Source organism: Suricata suricatta, chromosome 15, assembly GCF_006229205.1.
Source record: "Suricata suricatta isolate VVHF042 chromosome 15, meerkat_22Aug2017_6uvM2_HiC, whole genome shotgun sequence".
In the NCBI taxonomy this organism is placed as follows: domain Eukaryota; kingdom Metazoa; phylum Chordata; class Mammalia; order Carnivora; family Herpestidae; genus Suricata; species Suricata suricatta.
Genome location: NC_043714.1, coordinates 51,050,267 through 51,068,171, shown reverse-complemented (window position 1 = coordinate 51,068,171; position 17,905 = coordinate 51,050,267). Strand labels below are relative to the sequence as shown.

At 39.2% G+C, this 17,905-nt stretch overlaps 1 protein-coding gene across 3 annotated transcripts in view; it reads left to right on the top strand.

Moving 5' to 3' along the window:
* Positions 1-17,905, top strand: part of SYBU (syntabulin) — a 107,697-nt gene that overhangs the window by 48,071 nt on the left and 41,721 nt on the right. For all 3 annotated transcript variants that reach the window (XM_029923681.1, XM_029923682.1, XM_029923680.1), the window contains exon 4: positions 13,109-13,306. In XM_029923681.1, the coding sequence (XP_029779541.1) occupies positions 13,109-13,306 (198 nt within the window). The remainder of the gene's footprint in view (positions 1-13,108; positions 13,307-17,905) is intronic.

Sequence of the window (17,905 nt, the reverse complement as noted above, 5' to 3'; positions counted from 1 at the left end):
TGTCTCCTTTTGTGTGGATGACCATACAGCGAGCCTTCTCCCAGACACTAACCTAACCCTCAGAATTCATGAGTCTGTGGACCCCAACCACCCTTCTATTTATTCTACGGTGTTTGTGAGGTTGTATTTTAATGCTAATTATTACTTTTTTTAATTCCAAAGCGCAAACACGAAGAGTGGATGTAATCATATTTATGGAATTTATTCTGCTTTGCTTTTTGCCAAAGTGAGATCATGCTTTACTGATCTGTGATCCTTTCTGTTTATTTGCTAAGTGAGTATTTAGTGGATGTGGGTTGTGGGCAAGGCGCTGTCCTGGGAGCTGAGGAGAGTGGCGAAGGACACGGACAGAACTCTCGTCCTGTTCCTGTCATTGCCCGTCAGCACAGAGAAGTCCCTCGTTCACTGTAATGACAGCATTCCAGTCTAGAGAGGGACATTATTTGTTCATCCATTCTTCCGTAGATGGACATTTTGTCTGCAGGGCTAACCTGCAAAATTCAGGATCTTATTTTATGATTGTCACTGGAATTAGACTGTTCATGAGTATATTTCTTTCTCTTTGTTCCGTTTTTTTTAAAAGTAAATACCATGCTACATATATGTTACCTAAAACAATTTTGTTTTCTTCAGATAGATAAAACCCAAAGGTAGCAATTATAGGAACTATGTGACTATTGTTTTTCCTTTAACTTTCTTCCATTTATATCCCTTCCTCGTCCCTGACCATTGCTATGTTCAGATTCTCAGTGTGAGAAAAACAGAACAGAAGGGGGAAAGTATTTACATGGCGACAAGACAGCTGAGTGTAACTAGGGTGTCCTTGGAGTGATGTGCAGTGTCCTCGTTAAGGACATCTTCAAGAGATGACGAGATGGCTTCTTGATCTGAGTCACTCTGTCTCTGCTTCTCCTTTTGATGGTCCTTCCGGCTCCCCTCCCTCATTCCCCATCTCCCTCTCCTCCTTCACCAAGGAACCTTTAAAAAAATAACTGAGTCATTAAAAAGGCATGGCTTAGAAACTGCAAAAAAACTCTATTGCTAGGGAGAGAAAGGTCACAAGTATTAGTAACAGTCCTGTTTTGGAAAGATCATAACCCTACAAAGGGCCAAGCAGAAAATGGAAGCTTGCAGGACAGATCTCCTCTGCATGCTGCCTGCCCCCTGTCTGGGGGCAGTGACAGAGTCACCCGCTCCCTGGTTTCTGCACCTGCTACTTCCTCACCAGGACCCCTCCTGGTGCTACATGAACTATTTATTTGGAACCAGATATTCCCCCTCTGATCTCCCTCTCTGGTTGCAAACACAAGTCAAACACCTTGACCCTTGGTAAAAAACAACGTAGAGTCCCTTGTCTCCAAGACAGTGTGAGTCCTATGAAGAAATGGACAGTTGCCTTCCTTCTCTTCGTTTACTCTCATCCTTCTCCACAGCCGAGGGCTGCACCAGAATGACGTTGGGGAGCACTCAAAGCTCCAGAATAGCTCAGAAATCCCAGGAATGTTTGCGTGTGAGATGATTATTTTGTCTCAAAGAAACCAGGGAGGCATTCATGAAATAATTACTCCACTCTCCATTTTTACAGATGTAGGTGGCAAGTCTTGGGGAAAGGGCTTCCTTGTTGCATTACTTTCCCCAGCTCGGTTACACGCCCTCAAGTATACACATCCTTAAGAGAAAATAAGCTGCTTGGACCCCTCAGCTCCTTGTGCCTGCCCATCCTACTTCTCTGTCCTTTCCACAGCAAAACTCCATAATTTGCCCTGGTCGGGCAACGTGAGTGGCTTTGCTAGCAGACTTTCTTTCACCTGTCCTCATTTTCTGCGACTTCCCAGCAACACTCAACACAAATGAACAAGCCCCTCCCCTAGGGAGGATTTTCCTCCTTAACCTCTGTGGTCCCGCCCCTCTGAGGCTCCACTTGCCTCTCAGTCACTCCTGGGGCACCATTGCTGGCTCCTCTGTCTCCCCATCCTCACTTGTCACCTGTCGCATTGTCCTTTCCTCCTCCTGCCCTCCCCAAGGGCTCCCATCTTTAAATTTCTCAGCTGTAGGATAGTGACGCTTCTGGCCTCTCCCTTGAGCTCCAGGCTCACATATCCAGCTGCCTACGTGATCTCTTCAAGGTCATGGTTAATCCTTGATCTCTTTTATTTTTCATTATTGTAAATTAAATGCTTTCCATTCTTTTTCCAAAATAAATCTCAAATCCGGGAGCACCTGGGTAGCTCAGTCAGTTAAGCATCTGACTTCGGCTCAGGTCATGATTTCACAGCTCGTGAGTGAAGGCCCTGCGTCGGGCTCTGTGCTGACAGCTCAGAGCCTGGAGCCTGCCTCACAGTCTGTGTCTCCCTCTCTCTCTGCCCCTCCCCCACTCGTGCTCTTTCTCTCTCCTTCAAAAATAAATATTAAAAAAATTTTTTTAAATCCCAAACCCATCTACTTTCTTCAATTTTCACAGCTACCCAAACCATTATCATCTCTGATTTCCACCTTGGCAGGGGCCTCCACATGTTCGTATGCTTGGGCTCATTCATTCCTGAAGGGGCCACACGGCATGGTGGTTAAGAAGGAGGCTCCGGAGTTAGCCTGTGTGGATTCATACCCGGGCTCTACCGCTTACTGACTACCACCTCGGACAGGTGGCTTAAAAGCTAGTGCTGTTTTGTATGCCTTCTGCAAAGCAAGGTGCTATTTGTGCCTGTCTTGAAGGAATGTTAGATTAAGTTCATTAAGACTTGTGTTAAGTGTTCACAACATGCCTCGTACGTAGTAGGCACTCAGTAAATATTAGCTAGATTATCATCACTAATACAGTCTGTTCTCCACAAAACAAATTGTTGTTATCTGTTTAATGCACGTTAATACTTCCATCACACTTAACAAAAATTTAGGATTCCTGGCCTAAAACCTTGCCCATGCTCTGGCTTCTGCCTCCTCCAACCTTATCATTAGTCCTCTCTCCCTTCCTGGCCCTCCTTCAGTTTCCTCAATATACCAAACTCGTTGTTGTTCCCTCTACCTGGAATTCTTTTCCTTGCCTTTTCCATGATTAGTTCCTTCTCATGTGTTTGGTCTCAGCTCACATTACCTCTTTAAGGCCTTCCACGACCACCTGTCTGATGAAATACTTCCCACCCCCCACCTAGCTAGTCTATGTAATACCGCCCAGTTTGTTTCATTAGCAGTGCTTCACAATCAGATATCTTCTCTATGCATTTCTTTTTTTACTTGTTTATTAACTGTCTCTCTCCACCACTAGAATGTGAACTTCTTCAGGATAAGGCTCTTAGAGAGTCTTGATCATCATAACATTCCTAATATGTAGAAGACTAGCTATCATGTAATAGGAAATCAGTAATCATGGATGGGTAGATGGATAGATGGATGGACGGATGGACAGACAGATGAATGGATGGATGGACAGATGGACGGATGGACAGACAGATGGATGGTTGGATGGTTGAATGAATGGATGGATGGGTGGGATTCTTACGCTTCAACATTGGCTATTGGGTAATATCATATTGTGTAATACTGAAGCAATTAATGTAGAGCCTTGTAGACTTGTGAATTTTCATTCCCCAAAAAAATGCTAAAATTAGGTAAAGGAAAATAAGTTCAAATTTTCCTGTTCAGAATCTAGAAGCAGAATTCTCCGAGTGGCAAGCATTATATGGTTACAGTGTTAAAGCAAGAATATTGGAAAACTTGAACCAATTAGAATTTTTTGTCTCAAATTCTTGTGGTCTGTTTATTATGGGATGGCTTCTTTCTAACAGCTTCCTTTCTGTGTTTTTAATTTGAGCATTCTCAGAATTGCTGCTGTTTTTTCTTGGAACAAACATAGGTAGAAAATTTTAGAAAGAAACTAGCTTGTGGTGGTGAAAAAAACCAACTTCAGAGTCAAGGAAACCTGAATTTGAATCTTGAGTCAGTTACTTAGTAGCTGTGTGACTGTGAAACTCTTAACTTCTCTGAGCCTCAGTTTTCTCACCTATGAAATTTTATTAAAAATTAGTGTTACTTGATAGCTACTTAATAACTATTACTTATCTTACCTACATCTTTTCAGTGTATTTGAATGGTTTGTGGTAGGAATTTCACAGGGTTCAGATTAAGCATAAGTTTAAACGGTGACATTTTATGTCCCCATCAGACTGTCTTGGGAAAGGTCAGTCTCTGGAGCAGAAAGAATACTAACACGTATAGCAGTGTCTGGAACATAGATAGTGAACGTTGTTGAACGGATGAATAAGTAGTCTGTACATGCTTCAGTCATTCCTGCGAATCAACGAAATTTCCATATAGTTTAAAGTAATGTTTCCTCATAACAGCAATGATTTTTTCCTCCAAATTATGCAACTGAACGTTGAAGAACATCAAACCATAACTGAATGTTTCAAGACGTCGTGGCACAAACCACGTTTTCCTCTGCCTGATGTTATTTTTAAGTACGTCTTCTGGAATTGTTTAGTTCAGCATTTTGGGAAACAAATGACCTCCAAGATCTAAATTCAAGAATGAATCCGAAGTTTTAGAAGTGTTTCTTGGACTCTGAAGAAATATTTTATTTGTAATCTTCATAACCTGTGTTTTACGTCATATGGAATTGGTGCAAAGATGGAGTAGAGACTTGGTCATCCTAATTGCCACCAAAAGTTTGATGACGTTGTTGTTAGGCACTGTAGTTAAATGTCAGGAAATTATGTAACGCGCACACACCCACACACGCACACAATCTTAATTGGACAAGCTTATTATTTTAAAATGTGGACTTTAAATGAATGTATACTCACTTTGCAAAAAAATATTCATTGCTTCCAAAATTTTATCAAAAAAAATTGCAAAGTAATATGGAAAGAATAGATTTCCTAAAAGAAATAATAGTAATAAAGTTAGCATCTAACTTAACATTGCATTTTAAAATCAGTTCCAGGGGTGCCTGTGTGGCTCAGTCAGTTAAACGACTGACTCTTGATTTCAGCTCGAGGCTTGAATCTCATGGTTCTGACAGTGCAGAGCCTGCTTGGATTCTTTATCTCCCTCTCTTGCTGCCCCTCCCCCACTCTCAATTTCCCCCGTTCTCTCCTTCTCTCTCTCTCTCGCACTCAAAAATAAATAAATAAAACATTAAACATTTTATTTTTTTATTTTTAAATTTTTTTAAATGTTTTATTTATTTTTGATACAGAGAGAGACAGAGCATGAGAGGGGGAGGGTCAGAGAGAGAAGGAGACACAGAACCAGAAGCAGGCTCCAGGCTCTGAGCTAGCTGTCAGCACAGAGCCTGATGTGGGGCTCGAACCCACAAATGTGAGATCTGACCTGAGCTGAAGTCAGAGGCTTAACCGACTGAGCCACCCAGGCGCCCCAAAACATTAAACATTTTAAAATGAATTCCTGATCAATTAAATTTAAATGAAAAGTGATACTATAAAAATCTAGAAGAAAGTATAAGTAAATATTTAATTGGTCTCGGAGTGAAGAAGGACATTTAAAGCATTAAAGCATTGGAAGAAATCACAAAGGAAAATATGGAGAGATTGGCGACTAGAAGTAGAAAAAGGTTTAAATGTCAAAGTTTTGTAAATTAAAAATAAGTAAACTCAGTGAAACATAACAAAAGACTAATGCCCTTCATATATAAGGGTTTCTTACAGATCAATAAGACATCCATAATGTATTATTAGAAAAACTGTCAAACTAACAATTCATAGAATAAGTAAAAAAGGCCAGAGAAAACGTGAAAAACATTAGGCTTCACTAATAATTAAATATATGCAAACTAAAACATCAGAAATACATTTTTCATTATTAATTTGACAAAAATGAAACAAATGCTATTACTTGCAGGAGTTTTATAAGTAGAATACTCATTCAGTAATAATAGGAGTACAGATTGTCTCAAACATCTTTGAGGGCTTAGTAATTCCACTTCGGATATATATTCTATGAGATAATAAAAAAATTGACCAAAGATTTATTTTTATTTATTTATTTATTTTTAAATATTTTAGTTTTTTATTTATTTTTGAGAAACAGAGAGAGAGAGCATGAGCACGAGCATGAGAAGGTCAGAGAGGGAGACACAGAATCCTAAGCAGGTTTCAGGCGCTGAGCTAGCTGTCAGCACAGAGCCCAATGCAGGGCTCGAACCCACAAACCATAAGATCATGACCTGAGCCGAAGCCAGATGCTCAACTGACTGAGCCACCCAGTCGCCCCAAAGACTTATTTTTAAAATTTGTTATTCAAAACAATTTCAATAGTAGTGACAAAATTGGAGACAAACTAAAAAAACCCTGTAAGATGGCATTGATTTTTTTTAAATGATATGTTTGTATCTATTTTAACTACTCATTTAAAGTAATATTTTTGTGAAATTAAATCAAATGTTTTGAAACTTTTAGAAACATACTCAAAAATAGAATATTATAATGACCCCATAGACTGCTTATCTACTTTGACGAGATTAAGCAATAACAAGATATTGTCATATTTGCTACAGCTATTCCTTTTTTTTCACTTTGCTGAAGCATTTTAAAAAGCAAATCTCCAGACCTCATGTCATTTTTTTCTACCTACACACCTCAGCATGCATTTCTTTAAAAATATGGACATTTTCTTAGCGAATCATAGTGCCATTTTCATTACTACACAAGTAACATAATTCCATAGTATGACGGAGAATATTGAAATAGCTCCAGTTGTTTCAAAAGTGTCTGTTTGCTTCCTCATATCATTTAACCCAGAGGCCAACAAACTTTTTCTGTAAAGAACAAAATAGTAAATATTTACAACTTTGCCAGCCAGGCGATCTATGTCATAATTATTCCACTCCGCCATTGTAGCTTGAAAGCCACAGTAGACTGTAAAGGATTCAGCATGGCTGTGTTCCAGTAACATTCTATTTACAAAAGCAGGCAGCAAGCAGAATTTGCCGGCAGGTTGCAGCTTGCCAGCCCCTGATGTAACTCATCGCTCTCTGGTCTCTGTATAGGGTGGACATTAGCTTTAAAGCTTGGTTAGATTCAGGGGAATTTTTTGTGGCGAGAATAGAGGAAAGCGGTGTGTTTCATCTGATATCCCATCAGAAGGTACATCGTGTCTGTGATCCCACTTCTGGTGATGCTAAGAACCGGATGCGAGATGGGTAAGGCCTGATCGCGTCACTGGAAACTCTCAATCAGACTGTTGTCTCATGGTTTCATCCATTATGTGTGTTATCTAAATCAATTATTTCATTAGAAATAATGACAAAATTGGGGCACCTGGGTGGCTAGGTTGATTAAGCGTCTGACTCTGATTTTGGCTCATGTCGTGATCTCATGGTCTTGAGATAGAACCCCTGCGTTGGGCTTTGCACTAAGTGTGGAGCCTGCTTGGGATTCTCTCTCTCCCTCTCTCCCATCCCCCTGCACATGCGCACTCTCTCTCTCTCTCTCTCAAAATAAATAAATAAACATTAAAAAAATAGTTACAAAATAGTAACTTTCTGTTTCTGTTATTCCATCTGTTTTCATTAACCAGATGCTTCTGTAAGGGAGGGCTTTCCAGTATCAGTGAGGGATTTCAGTTATACTGAAATATAGTTTGTGCAGGAACGGTTTTTCAATCAAGATATATTCTAGTTTGATCTTTCCTTTTAATTGCCACAGTTTTATGTAAAGAATTGGTCCCTAAACCACTGCCAATGATTTCCAGCGGGTTGGGATTCTTTTAGGTTAAAAGAATCTCTCTGTAGTTTACTTTTTTGTATGACTATGAGCTCACACAATTTTTTTTGTATATCTAGTGGTTATAATTATTGGCGTTAATTATTTATTCTTTCTGACACTCAGATTGTCCCATCTTTGGCCGACGTGGGCCCTTTTGTGTTGGCCCCTGTCAGTGTTTTTGAGAGCTTCTTTCTTTATAGCCTAACAGGCTCCTGAGGAAAGTTTTCAGTAACAGAGTAATGAAATGGTCTATATGATATGTTGAAACAAAGCAAAAAGCAAGTGGGCAAGTAAATCATATGCATAATTGAAAGATAAATAAGAAATATGCAAAATTGTTAAACATTTTTCCTGGGTACTATAGTTACAGGAAACTATTATCTGTTTATTTTCTCTTTTTACTTCTTTGTACTCTTCTGTACTTTATCTAGATCCCCTGCATTAAGAATTATTACTTTTATGATTTTAAAGATTAAGTTAGGGGCACCTGGGTGGCTCAGTCGGGTAAGCATCTGACTGTGGCTCAGGTCATGATCTCACCGTTTGTGGGTTCAAGCCCCGCATCAGGCTCTGTGCTGACAGCCTGGAGCCTGGAGCCTGCTCCGGATTCTGTGTCTCCCTGTCTCTCTACCCCTCTACTTGTGCTCTCTCTCTCTCTCTCTCCCAAAAATAAATAAACAAAAAAATTAAAAATAAACAAATAAATAAATCAATCAAATTAAGTTAAAATTTTAACAACCCCAATAGATGTCCTTTAATTTAGCAAGTTACCTTAATGCATTTAAAATAAGATACAAATTATTTTAAATATATATTTTAAATTTATTTATTCTTGAGAGAGAGAGAGCATGAGCAGAGGGAGTGGGGAAGAGAGAATCTCAAGCAGGCTCTGCACTGTCCACGCAGCAAGCCTGACACAAGGCTTGATCCCATGAACCATGAGATCGTGACCTGAGCCGAAATCAAGTCGGATGCTTAACCGAATGAGCCACCCAGGCGCCCCAAGACACAAATTATTTTAAAAGATACTTATATATACATTTTTTCAGAATTATAAGTAGAGTAATTGTACAAGTATTAACTATATCCCATATTGTTAAAGAGCTTGTAATGTAAAAAGAGAGGAAAAATAGATTAAAGAACATTTTTTAAAAATAATCTCCAGGCTACAAAATTATAACAGGTGCCTGCTTGTCTCATCTGCCTTGTGTAGACCTTAACTTTTCTTTTTTTTCCTTAACAACAATTTGGAAACTCTTTAGTAGGTCTATTTCTTTATAGCACTTTAGATAGGCCACAACATCTAGGACTGCCGGATCTATGAGTATTCTTTCTTTTTCCTTAATCCTGTGTGTTGACAGATTCAGAGCAAATGACTAAGAACAAAATAACCTATCCCTTAATATAAATCAAGGAAGAAATGTAAGTTAGTCTCCCTCACTGTAGATGGTGATCAAAAGTAGCCTTGATAAGGGTCACTTTTACCCCTGTTCCACCAGGGACCATCCTGGGCCTATTGAAGTGGGAGCTAAAATTGTTGACCTCAAAAGGAAGTCATCCTATATTTCCAAATGGATCACAATGTTTAAACCATGAAACCTGGTCTTGTTGTATTTTTTAATGAAGTTATACTTACTGTGGGTAATAACGTAGTGTAAAAGCTCAATTGTGTAAGCGCTGAGATAGAGACGGGTGTGTATGTGCGTGTGTGTGTGTGTGTGTGAGTGCGTGTGTACGTCCTCAAAGAGAAACTCCGCCCTCCCCAACAGACTGACAGTCTGCCGCATGCCCTTCTGAGAGCCTTACTGCCAAACTTCCCTGTACCAAAACCAGGCTGAAAAGTTCTTGTTTTTCTCAGGCATTTTTCTGGAAATTTGAAACACTCCACACTTTCTGGGTAGATCCTTCAGGATTTCATTCATTTCCTGCCCTGAAATCATTTCCTCATGGTGTCATCTTGGAAATTTTTGTCACTGATAATTTTTTATACTAACATAACAAAAAAAAACATAATTATAAATCCTGTGGTTATAAATCTATGGATTTCACAGGAAAATTCAGCTGGTAGCAGCAGGAAACAGAAGGCATACTCAAAGGGTTTAACTGAAGTGGGCTTAATTAATAAATCTCTTTAGTATGTGCTTGATCCACGTGTAGTTTGGCACAGAGTAAGATTAGACATGAATAACCAAAGAGCGTCAACTTGGCTTCACTCTTCTTAGAATCTTGCAGTAAATGTGAAGGAAGAGTATTTTACATAGACTTTTGGAAAGGAGTATCATCTTCATCTGGACTGGTAGTCCGCCTCCAACTGAGACCATAAAGTTAAGAAGGAGGAGGAGGAAGAAGAGAAAGGAAGGGGAGGGAAAGGGAAAAGAAGTCTTAAACAAGACTTGCTGAAAACATAACCACTTTTTCAGTGCTACACAAAGGAAAATACCTCTCACGTGCCTCAGGTTACCCGGTGACTCCCAGGTACAGGAGACTCTCTTGCCTTTGCTAGAGTCTTACTTTGAAGAACTTAAAGTTTATTCTCTCTAGTAGGAAATTTATTTATTTTTTTTCAATATTTTATTGTCAAGTTGTTTTCCATACAACACCCAGTGCTCTTCCCCAATTTAATGGCCCTGCCCTGTCCAAACCCAGATTCCTTTGTTAATATTGATCCCATCAGACAAAACAGGTGAATACCCCAAACTTCTCTGATAACTCACCAGTTTTCTTGAGTATGGATTTGCTTTAACAAGTTTGCCAGTTTACCAGAACTATGAATTGTAAGTGCTATTTACCCACAATCCCTTTTGCTTATTTATAAGTTCTATCAGTGTGGGGGTTGGGTATAATGCCTGTGGGCTGGTTGAGTGCCAAGATTTGATATATATATTTGTTTAACCAATAAGAGATCATGTCTATTGTTTCCCTCCAAGATGAAGGGCAATACTAGGTAGTTAAGAGATATGGGTGAACACCAGTTTATGTAGTGATTCAGAAGCTCTATGTAGTACCTAAATCAAAGATTTATTTAAGTATTCATCTTCTCAATCCCTTCGCCTGGAGATACTAGCTGTAGACATTGGTGACAGGTAAAACACACATTCCATGTACTTCTGCCTTTCCTAAACTGCCACTTTTCTATATAATTTCAGGTCCCAGTTTTCTCGCCAGACCCTAACACTTAATCCTTGACATTATTAGTACTGAGAACATGGTTTATACATATTCCTGGCAAAGTGATAATGAGCCAACAAAACACATTTGTTTTCTATTTAGTTAAATTATAATTTTGACAGTGTTTCTTAGTACTGGACATTGTTTGGTTTTGTTCCCTTGAGTCTGAAAGTTTTCAAGAAAAATTACTTTTTAGGGTAGAGAATCTGAAGCATGGATTTCTATTTGGGCCATCTCTCTTTCCAAAGAGATACTTTATTGAAGTGACTCATAAGGAAATTATTTTAAGGGCAATGGATAATTTTGAATGATTAGACCTCGTTTGTTTGGGTTCCTCTGCTTTGGGATCGTAATCAAGGACCTCCTGAGGCAATGTACAGGCCTGTTGAGCCTTGTAAAAGTGCTGGAGTCTGTCTGAGTAATCAGCAGCTTTGCACCTTTCGAGGTAAGCTGGGATTTCTTGGGGTTGAAGCATGAGGCGTGCACATGTAAGAGGAAGGCACATACAATCCATGATGACATAGCTGAGAGACAGCAGCCAAGAGGAATTCTAGTCACTGTAATTCAGGATGAAAGTTTCTTCTGGAGCTTGGTAAGAATGTGGAATTTTTCTAAAATTTTTTTTAATGTTTTATTTATTTTTGAGACAGAGAGAGACAGTGTGAGCAGGGGAGGGTCAGAGAGAGGGGGAGACACAGAATCTGAGACAGGCTCCAGGCTCTGAGCTAGCTGTCAGCACAGAGCCCAACGCGGGGCTTGAACCCATGAACCGTGAGATCATGACCTGAGCTGTAGTCAGACGCTCAACCAACTGAGTCACCCAGGTGCCCCAGAATGTGGAATTTTTAAAAGAGCAGTCAAGGCAGAAGGCTTGAGCAGTCCACTAAAAGCCATTCATTTCTAGGAAAGGACCATTGAGGTCTTGTGTGTACTAATATGTCCAAAAGGAAAAAAAAGAAAAAAGGAATATTAGGAGAACTAAATCATTTTACCAGTGCCAAGTTCATTTTGTTCCAGAAACTGGGATATTTCATAATAAAAACTGAAATAAAAGCCAAAAATGAAACAATGGCAATTATTTTTTATATGGATTCTAGTCATCCTACTTTAGGCAACCAGTATATTTTATTCATGCCTAGTTCTCTTTTTGTCTTTATTAAAAAGCTCTGGAGTTTAAGATGGCCTTTCATGGGGGCAAATTATTTTAATTCCTTAAATATTCATAAAAATGTAATAGTTCTAAAAGTTATTAGTCCTAGAAGTCTTTATTCTTTTTTTCTCTAATGAGTTACCAAAGTAGCTCTCCCATCAACATATTTCCATATAATGAAGAATTATATAGTAATATTTACCACTAATTGGCCATTTTGATTTGACATACTTTTAAGTAATACTGATTTACTTTAAATTCCAATATAGTTCTCATCATCAAAGTATAAATGAATTAACCAACCATCATGAATACTTAATAAGTATGGAAAGCATTTATAGGAGTCAGCAGTATGACTTTTTGTTTGCTTAATAAACATCTACACAGGTCACTTCATATCAAGCATAGTAGCTTATAATAATGATCATAGTTACAATCTATAACTTAAATGTTAAGGGAAAGTTTCTAACTGAATATTATTTTCACTTTACCAGTTTAGCCCAGACAGCAAGATATTGGATTGGTATGCTTTGGGTGCGTATGTATGGTAATAAAATAGGATCACCTTTTTCTGCTCCTTTGAACTCCAAAAGCCACATCTCTCCCTGACCAGTCGATAAGCCAAGTGATCAAAAACTGGATGTCGTCAGTGATATTCAAGTAACATTTTTTCCTAACACAAACAACTCTGAAGAGTTCACAGTAATGCCCCCAAGATGTTATGGTGAACTTTTTATTAGTAACTGCATGAAGTAAATCTACGGACGGTTTTCACCCAAAAGGATACTACCTAAAGTATTAAAACAGACAAACCTTTAAGTGTTGACAACATGAATGTTACAGGAATATTTGTGCTCCAAAAAGCTTAGACGATTTTGCCTTAAAATATGTTCTTTGACAGCTGATACTTTCTTTGTAACACAATCAGCCAAAGTATGGAAAATAAAAGGAGAGGCATCCTCAGGTGTCAACCCAGAGCCTCCTGAGCCACGTACGTGTGTGTGAGTGCACGTGTGCCATCACTGATTTCCTCCTCCTCATTAAGCACTTATTGATTCCTGTCTTCCAGATGACACGGGCTGTCCCAGTAGCCAGTCAGTGTCTCCTGTGAAGACACCCTCGGATGCTGGAAACAGCCCTGTTGGCTTTTGCCCTGGAAGTGATGAAGACTTTTCCAGGAAGAGATGCACAGTTGGAATGGTTAGTGAAGGAAGCATCCAGTCACCTCGATATAAGAAGGAACCCAAGTCAGGCCTTGTAAAGCCAGGTAAATGCGCTTGCTCTTAATGCTTTTCTCAGAACTGTATACGTGGAGTGATTTCACGTTTGAAACCAAGCTCCTTTATATCAAGCAGAGAATGCTGTATTGATGCTGTACCGAGTACCTAGAAGCATCTCTCTTTTTTTTTAAGGAAGTGGGGCAGAAAGCAGCGTATTTTCTGCACCGATTTTTAATAATTGAGTAAGTGCAGGGAAATGTGTGCATTATATAGGCATAGAAAAAAGAGCAAAGTTGAAAAAATGAAAACTGGATGGTGTAACACATTTATACTATGTAATTCTAGCATAAATTATACTACAAAATTACTTGGTACCACCTAAAGTGCCTACAGATTATGAAAAGAACAGGTTATCTTGATGCAAATCTATAGGGCTGGGCATACTTATTAGCCTGTTATTTTACTTGCTTTTAAAGAATTAAATATGAATATGATGTTTTACATATACATAGAGATGTCCACTAATTATAAAATATGAGATGAAATGGATATTTTTTATTACAATGGGTAAGATACCATGAACACCAAAAAAGGTCAATTCTCAGAATTTGCAATATATAAATAAATATCTTACACTCTAGAAATATATACATTATATGAACGAACAAGTACAGTTTTGGTAAAACTTGTTATAATTTTAAAGTAAAAGGCCCTGAGTGTTGGCACTGAGAACCTCCATATTGCATTATTTTCTTTGACTCCCACAGTGAATGCTGTACATATTTTTGAGCCTGAAAATACAGATTAATGACTTCTATGGGTCCTCATTCTTTATGTATGTCTTCTCATTTTTGTTTGGTGATGTCATTATTGTGCAAAGGACTTTCTTTCAGTGGAGCCAAGGATTGGTCCTGTGTCCTCTTCCGTCCCTGTCTGCTTTTGTTCTTCCTGAATAACTAATCTGCACAGCACATCAAAATGGATTATTCTTCATCTTACTTTTGGTCAACCAAAGACAGTGTTGTTTAGTCTCAGAATACAACTTAGATTGATGTGAAAAATAAATTCCCTTTCCTAGGCTCTTAATAAATGATAATCATGATGAATTCATTAATAGTGCTTTGCTTTGAAATAATATGCAAAAGAAAGGGAATGATATACAATGGGGAAGACAACATATAAAAGAGAAGGATGGTTATCGTAAAAAGGGTGTTGGATACCGTCAATAATTAAGACAGAGACAATGAATGAGTTAAAGAATGTCATGTGATTAGAGCCAAGAAAAAAACCATCATCGTGTGTACCCAAGGACAAGAACTACCTCCCTCCCTCCTCCAGCTCAGTGGCTCTTTTTCAAATTGAGCTATAATTCATGGGCGCCTGGGTGGCTCAGTCTGTTAAGTGTCCGGCTTCGGCTCAGGTCATGGTCTTGTGGCTCTTGAGTCCCAGCTCCGCGTTGAGCTCTGTGCTGACAGCCCAGAGCCTGGAGCCTGCTTCGGATTCTGTGTCTCCCTCTCTCCCTCTGCCCCTCCCCCGCTCACACTCTTGTCTCTCCCAAAAATGAATACACTTAAAAAGAAATTTTAATTGAGATATAGTTCACGTACCATAGTATTTACCCTCTTAAAGTACTCAGTTTACTGGTTCGTAGTTTATTCAGAAGGTTTTACAAACATCACCACCATCGAATTTCAGAACACTGTTACACCATTATCATCTCCCAAAAGAAACCTCCTACTCATTTGCAGTTACTCTCCACTCTCCCTTTCTCCCACCCCGTGGCAACCACTAACCTACTCTCTCTTTGTGGACCTGCCCATTCTGGACACCTTATATAAATGGGATCATACAGTGTGTTTGGCTTCTTTTGCTTAGCATAATGTTTTCACAGTTCATCAATGTAGCAAGCATTAGTATTTCATTCCTTTTTATAGCTCAGTAATATTCCATTGTATAGCTATACCACATTTTTACAGGGACTTTTTTTGGAGCAATTTTAGGTTTACAGAAAAGCTGAATGGAGAGTACAGAGTTCCCATCCACCTCTTCACCACTGCCACCTGAGCTTTTCTTTATTAAAGTCTTGTTTGGTGTGCTTGTACATTTTGTTTATCTGTTTGCAAGTTATGGACCTTTGCATAGTTTCTGCTTCTTGGCTATTATGAATACTGGTGCTATGAACATTCATGTAAAAATGTTTTATGAATATGCTTTCAGTTCTCTGGCGTATATACCTAAGAAAGAAATTGCTGAGTCACATGGTAACCGTGTTTAAGAGTTTGAGGAACTGCCAAAGTTTTCCCAAATGATTGCACCATTTTACATCCCCGCTAGCAATGTATGAGCGTTCCAGTTTCTCCACATCCTTGTTGACAGTTGTGACTGTTTATTATACCCATTCTAGTGAGTGTGCAGTGATATTTCATAGTGCTTTTGATTTACATGGCTGACAATGAGTATCTTTCCGTGTGCTTATTGGCCATTTGTAAATGTTCTTTGGAAAAATCTTCTCAATTTTCTTTTAACCAGGGAGCATTCACCAGTGGAATCTATTTCCCTAACATAGGGGATGTCATCTCGTTTTATATTCCTAACACACAGAGTTCGGTGAGTAGCGGGGGCGCAGCAGCAAAGGTAGGCTGTGTGATTGAAAAAATAAAGTGAAGGAAAGAATGCCAGCTGCGTGAATTGCAAAAAAACAAAAAAACAAACAACCAAAACAAAACCAAACAAAACAGTGATTTCATTGTGCAGGTATGTAGGGTTTGGATGCAACAGGAAATTATTTCATTTTGGTTTCCCACCCCCCTCCCCACCTCTCACCTAATTCTGAAAACATTTTATAAAGGTGACGATACAAGGAAAGAGTGACACAGGAGACAGGTATGGAGCAGCAAGAATAAGATTAAATGGGCATTAAGATGATCATTGCCTTTCCTTCCTTGTTTCAATAATCATAATAGAGTAATTGTATGTTAGCATAAGGCTTAAATCCTGATGTGTGCGTGCGGGATTCAATCCTTAGTCCTCCAGTACTAGGTACTCAACTTGCCAAAGATCAGCCGCTTGCTTGCTGAGGATGTTTAAGGCCTTAGGTCATCCTGAAGAGAATGCATACGATAAAGAAAAAAAATGAAGGGAGGTAAGGCAGAAGCAGAAAGGAAAGAAGGAAGAATAGAAAGATAAAAGGAAGAAAAGAAGAACAGTCTTCATGTTGTTTTAGTTCATGGATCCTTGGAGAATCACGAGGACCATGAACCCATACTCCAGAAAAATAGCCGTATCCACAAAATATCACTTCCTATTGCTGAGGTTTCTTAGACCTCCTTTATCAGAAATTATGAATCCTGGTTTAATGACCCTTGCCCAGAGGCAGAGCCTGAAATACCACTTCTGTCAAAAAACAACTTTTGTCACCAGACTTCTGATTTACTTGCTCATAGGCATACTTATCACCTAAGCAATCTTTCTCTTACCATTTAACCAGGTCAGAGGGATCCCTAACGCTTATTTCTTAGTTGCCTAAAATTCCTAATGTTATCAGTGAAAAAGTTGCTCAAGCCTTTGAGTGGGACCTAGTTCTGTACAGTAAGCTCTTTGTAGAAAAATCTGCACCGTGACCTATAGTTCTCTGAACTTTCAGAACCTGTCGGTCTCACAAATATGAAGAGAGGAAATCCTGGAAGTGAGGCCCCTGGATGACTCCACAATTTATAAAATGCAGAGACATCATCTGTTAAAACCACAAGAAGATTCTGCGCTCAGGCTGACATTCCGCCTCCTCCCTAACCCCAAGCGACCACTCAACCCAAACCCATCTTCAGCTCTTGATGTGCGCTCTACTTTTTAAAAATAAGTCAACTCATTAGAACCAATACCAGTATATTAAAATAGCAAGCAATTAGTTAGTGTCTCTTCTACAGATGTTCCAGGACTCTTTAGCATTAAATAACCCAAGCCCATTTAATTTTAGGCCCGTTGTTCTAGATTCTGGGAAACTGCTATTCACCTCAAAAAGGAGTTCTTAAAATGCCCCTTTCGTCATTTGGGTAAAGAGCTAATAATGCTCAGTGAGTATCCGATGCGGAAGGAGAAGGGAAATTTGTCACAGGCTGGATGCCGGGAAAGGCTTGGAAAGGTGAGCTGAGCGAGCCCGCACCTTGCCAGCTGGGCACCGGGGCGCACACAGTGTGAAAGCCCTTTCCTTCCTCCAGGCAGGACCTGTCCAGGAACTTCTTGGAGGCAGGGAGCCTTCTGTCGTTTTGGCTTCTATCACTTAATGCCTATGCACATTTAATTAAAAATTGCCACCGAAGAGCAAAAGAAAACATCCCTGTGGTCCAGTTCGATAATGGCTTTGCATTTTCATGGTTTCCTTTTATCTGCAAGTCAGTTCAGCAAACATTCAAGACTGAATCCCCAGAGCCTAATGTGGTGCCTGTCTTTCTAGGTGGGTGTCCAATAAATACTTAAAATGAGAAATAGAGTGTTCCCTCTATGCAAGGAATTATATTTGGCGTGGGAGGGGCATCAGAGAGAGAGCACACAGAAGACCTCAGGGGCATCCGTCGCTGCTTTCCTGGAGCCTGTAACTGAAGACAGAGCACCTTGTGATAAATCTGGCCTCTAGTGCAGATCAGAAGGAA